This window comes from Mus pahari, unplaced genomic scaffold (genome assembly GCF_900095145.1).
Source record: "Mus pahari unplaced genomic scaffold, PAHARI_EIJ_v1.1 scaffold_8360_U1_1, whole genome shotgun sequence".
In the NCBI taxonomy this organism is placed as follows: domain Eukaryota; kingdom Metazoa; phylum Chordata; class Mammalia; order Rodentia; family Muridae; genus Mus; species Mus pahari.
In genome coordinates, this window is record NW_018393438.1 from 18,179 (window position 1) to 22,407 (window position 4,229).

Below are 4,229 nucleotides of genomic sequence, written 5' to 3' on the forward strand. Positions count from 1 at the left end.
AGACTGCTGGCTTGTAACAAATTTGCTACAGTTGTGGTAAAGGTAAAGTTATGGTAAAGTTATGGTGAAACCACGGGTCTGAGGGCTCTGAAGCCAAGCTGCATGCTGTGCAGTTGATAATCATCCTGGAAAAGCCATCCCTCTTGTAATCATAAGCATGTTTAGCAAGACAGAGGAAACACCTAGCTACTTACATCTCCTGGTCTCTCTAGAGTACTGGTAGAACTGAGACCCACTGTAGAGACATCTCAAACCCGGACCAAACTCTTTCTGGTGTCAAGAGGTTCCAGGCATGTTCTCTTTCTAGGTGGTCTGTCTCCACTCTTTGCATTCTCACATGAAAATGTTCTTGTGTTCTTCTACCTACAGGGGTTTACAGTCAGACATCATCCAGTGCACCTGACCTAAGCAAGAATGAGTTCAAAGAGGAGGAGGAGAGGCTGACTGCAGAGCTGCTCCTCATTACCCAGAAGAGAAATGAGGAGAGAGATCGCCTGATCTCTTTCAGAGAGGGATCCATGAACAAGAGGTATGCATTGCTCCAAACACTGTGGTGTCAGTCTGGGGTCTGCAATGTCAGCCTCATCTTGTCCTTTGAAGGAGGTGGGTGCTATGAAGCTGTACCACCAGATCGTCCCTATGCCCAACCTCATATACATAAACACTTCTTAGTGGAGAGGCAGAACCTGAAGCTTGATCAGGAGTGCGATGGGAAATAGACTCGTCTGATTCCTCCAGATGAAAAGAAGGACTTGTATTCTGAGTGAAGAATTCAGGGATAGAGGCCTTGGAGAGTGAGTTCCTAGCATGCATTTAGAAAGCAGTTGGCAGGATGTGGTTTTGTGAGGTTCTAGGTGATGTGAGTTTATGGTGAGTGTTTATAATTGCCTGGCTGGTGAGTGAGTGTTGGAAGCTTCTTGTAGTATCTAGAGAGGCTGATCCCATATTGTCCTTTTCAGTGCATGTCTAGAAAGCCTGAGGCTCATTCCTGTTCTTTGCCTGAGTGCCTTATACTCTGAGACAGTAATGTTGCATACATTTCTTTTGCATCTCATTGTGTTCTCTCTTTCTGTCTCTGTCTCTCAATCTCTGACCTTTCCTTTTCTCCTCCATGTGTGTGTGTGTGTGTGTGTGTGTGTGTTCAAGTCTGTGAGTCTGTGTGTGCACATGTACCTACATGTACATGAGTTTTGTATGTTTAATTTTCCCTCCAAGCTTGAGAACCTAGGGGTCTGTGTTTTGGCTCAAGGATTTATCTTTATAACAATTTTAAGGTGATGTTAGCGCTGAATTCTTGGAGTCCCCACTTTATTCAACACTGTTCTTTGCCTGTGTGCTCACAATTGTCTGTATACGTGTATCCCTTGGGCAGATTATAGAGCTGTGGTGATGTCTGATCACATCTCCAAATTTATGTGTAAGGTCTGTCTATATCTGTCTAAGTTTTTCAGGATTTACAACCCTAGTTGTGCAAACAGGAAAAATGTAATCACAGGTTTCTTGTGGGCAAAGACCTGTGTCCTAGGCTCTTGAGAGCATAGCTGGTTAGACTGCAACCTCCAGCCCTACTGAGTGAGCACAGGGAGCCAGGGAACCCTCAGTCTGGATGTTTCTGCTCTCCTGGATCAGGATAACAAATTTTCAACGCTGAAGATCATCCCAGTATATAGAATCCAGAATGCGATTTCCACACCTGAGGTAGTCCAGGACACAGCCTGATTAATGTGTTCCTAAAAGCCTATGTTCATGCAGTTCTGTCTTCCTAGTACCAGACCGTTACAGAAGCTAAATCCGCTCTATGAACAACTGACATTAAAGAAGAATCAAGTCATGTCATTTCTGCACAACTTAGAGATGGAGAAAATTGAGGCCCAAGAGAACATCCAGGAGCTCAAGAAGGAGATAAACTTCTATACGTGAGTACCAGTTAGCAAGCCAATCAATAGTGGAATGGCAGTTTGAGCCTTCCTTTGTTTCTGGACTGAAGAGTTTGCAGTTCTTGTTCTACCCCTTCTGCTATTAGGCATCAGTGTGCCTTGGGAATATTAGACTCAGTTTTCATAAATCTATAAGAGACCCCTCCCTGCATTGTCCAGGCAACCTTAGAAGCCTCTCAATAGAAGAGTGATTGTGCATGGTTCTTATGCAGTACTCAGAGCCTGATTCTCAGGCAGTGTTTTAGAGAGCTGAGTATGACATAATACAAGGATAGAATGCCCTCCCTTTGGCTCTACTGATCTACTCTGATGGTATTTGCACCCTACTAATTGTTGTGCTAGTGCAATGGGCGTTCATGGAGATAGATGGAGATCCCTCTTTGTTTTGGAGAGACATGGACCCGTATTGGTGTTTGGGCTTCTTATTGGTGTTTCTTCTTCTCTGAAATGGCTGCTTGCTGTTTGTGCAGCTGCCATGGATTTATTGAGACGGATTATATTAGGTCTTCATGGGAATCAGGGTCCTGGTGGGGTTAATGGGCCTATACATAGGAATGAGAGGAGGAGGCTGCAGTTTCTTACTATGCAGAGGGTTTTTCCAGAAACCTACATGGCCGGCTCACAATGGAGAAGAATTTTATTAAGATGTCCATCACACGGAAGCGGGAGAGCAAGGAAGTACAGATTGATTGGGCTCTTATTGATAAATATTTGGTTGACTTGAACCTGAATGGTAAAGACGAACAGCAGCAGACCAGCAACTGTGAGACCCAACAACTTCAGGTAGGGACAAGCAGCTCAGTCAGGCTAATACTGTCTGACATCATTTGCCCATTGGATCCCTCCACCTTCGCTTTCCCCTACCACCTTTCTAATCCACACTCCCAACCAGCTACCCACCTCATGGAATGTAGTTGTTCATTGCTCTTTTTATGCAGAAGTAATGTGGGAAGTGTACCTTGCTGCTCTGCTCTGATCTGAAGTCTAGGAAGGGTGACAGATGAATAACATGCCACATTCCTGCATGTGTTCATAAGTAGGATGCTATGCAGAGCTTTCAACTGCATCTAGGTCATGGGACAGAGGTTATGCTAGGGTCATGTGACTTCAGGTGGGAAGAACCTTGCAGGGGTAAAATCCAAATGCAAATACCAATGAGTGCTTCTCATTGTCATTAATCTGGGGGGCATGTAGGATTCTCCTTTCTTCTTGTAATCCAGTGAGGTCTCTTCCTATTGCCGAATTCTTGGTTTGCAAGCATAGAGTGGCAGCTTGTCAGTCCATGTGTTTGTGAGTGTTGTTTGTCATTTTGCTCTACATTTATATAACAATAACAGTTTCAGTTAATAGATCAGTGTTAACTGTCCTGTTGAGGTGGTGGGAGACAGCAGTCTGACAGCTGGCATTAAGGTCTCCACCAAGCCTGTGCCTTAATAACTGCCTTCCTCTCATAGAACTCAGAGATGCCAGCAAGAGCTGAAATTTCCACAGCCCAGGAAGAGAGCATCCTGCAGAATGAGTTTTCACCTCAGGAGCCCACTGCTGAACTCCATGCTCAACATCCACAATCTTCTTTGAATGACTCCTCTTCCACACAGTTCATTTCCTCAGTGTGACTAGGAGGAAGCCAGTGAGCCAGCTGATTCAGGGTGTTATTCCCTTTCCTGTCCTGTCAACACCCCTTGAGAGAGGACTGAGGTGACTGCCCTGCCAACAGCTGTCCAAGAGGAGACATAGGCTGTAGGTCTGTACTGCTTAATGTGCAGTGAGAGAAGGCTGATGTACAATAATTTTCTGTTGGAGTTTTGGTTGAAGTTTTAGTTTGTATTGTTTTATTCATTTTTATGTTTTGGGGAAGTTATATGTTCTTATTGGTTTTCATGTTTGGATTTTGCTTTTATCTCTTTATATTAAGTGTACTTTTAGAGCCTGTTTTTTAAACATTGTATTTCTTATAAATAAAAATTGATTTACAACACTTGATTCTTAAGACCATCTTCCTTATTCAGGTTTTCTGTCCCCTCCTGTAAACCTAGAATCTACAGCCAGAGATGAATCTCTGTAAGTGCCTGGCAGCCTGGGCTACAGCCTGGTGAAGTCAATGTCACCAAGGAGTATATAAGACGATGGTCTCCTCTGGATATTGTGGCTTATCCCCATATAAACACACTTTATGATGTAATCACTGCCATACTGTATCCATGCTGATATGTATTCTCCTACAACTAAAATATAGCACTCTATAGCACATATTCTTGACTGATATTGTGTACCAGATATTGAGTAATATAC

The 4,229-nt window shown here is 43.6% G+C and overlaps 1 protein-coding gene across 1 annotated transcript; it reads left to right on the plus strand.

Annotated features, from left to right (window-relative positions):
- The first annotated feature begins 375 nt into the window (after positions 1-375).
- Positions 376-3,919, plus strand: LOC110315534. Its single transcript, XM_021189567.1, has 4 exons — positions 376-529; positions 1,767-1,916; positions 2,540-2,720; positions 3,392-3,919. Exons 1-4 carry the CDS (start codon positions 519-521, stop codon positions 3,551-3,553), a joined length of 504 nt encoding a protein of 167 aa, XP_021045226.1. The 5' UTR covers positions 376-518; the 3' UTR covers positions 3,554-3,919.
- Positions 3,920-4,229: the final 310 nt, after the last annotated feature.

What these genes read in the sequence shown, in the direction of transcription:
- LOC110315534 (XM_021189567.1), top strand. An exon ending in AAGGAGATAAACTTCTATAC is followed by an intron (nt 1,917 to 2,539) that starts GTGAGTACCAGT and finishes GGGTTTTTCCAG; the next exon opens with AAACCTACATGGCCGGCTCA. An exon ending in GTGAGACCCAACAACTTCAG is followed by an intron (nt 2,721 to 3,391) that starts GTAGGGACAAGC and finishes TTCCTCTCATAG; the next exon opens with AACTCAGAGATGCCAGCAAG.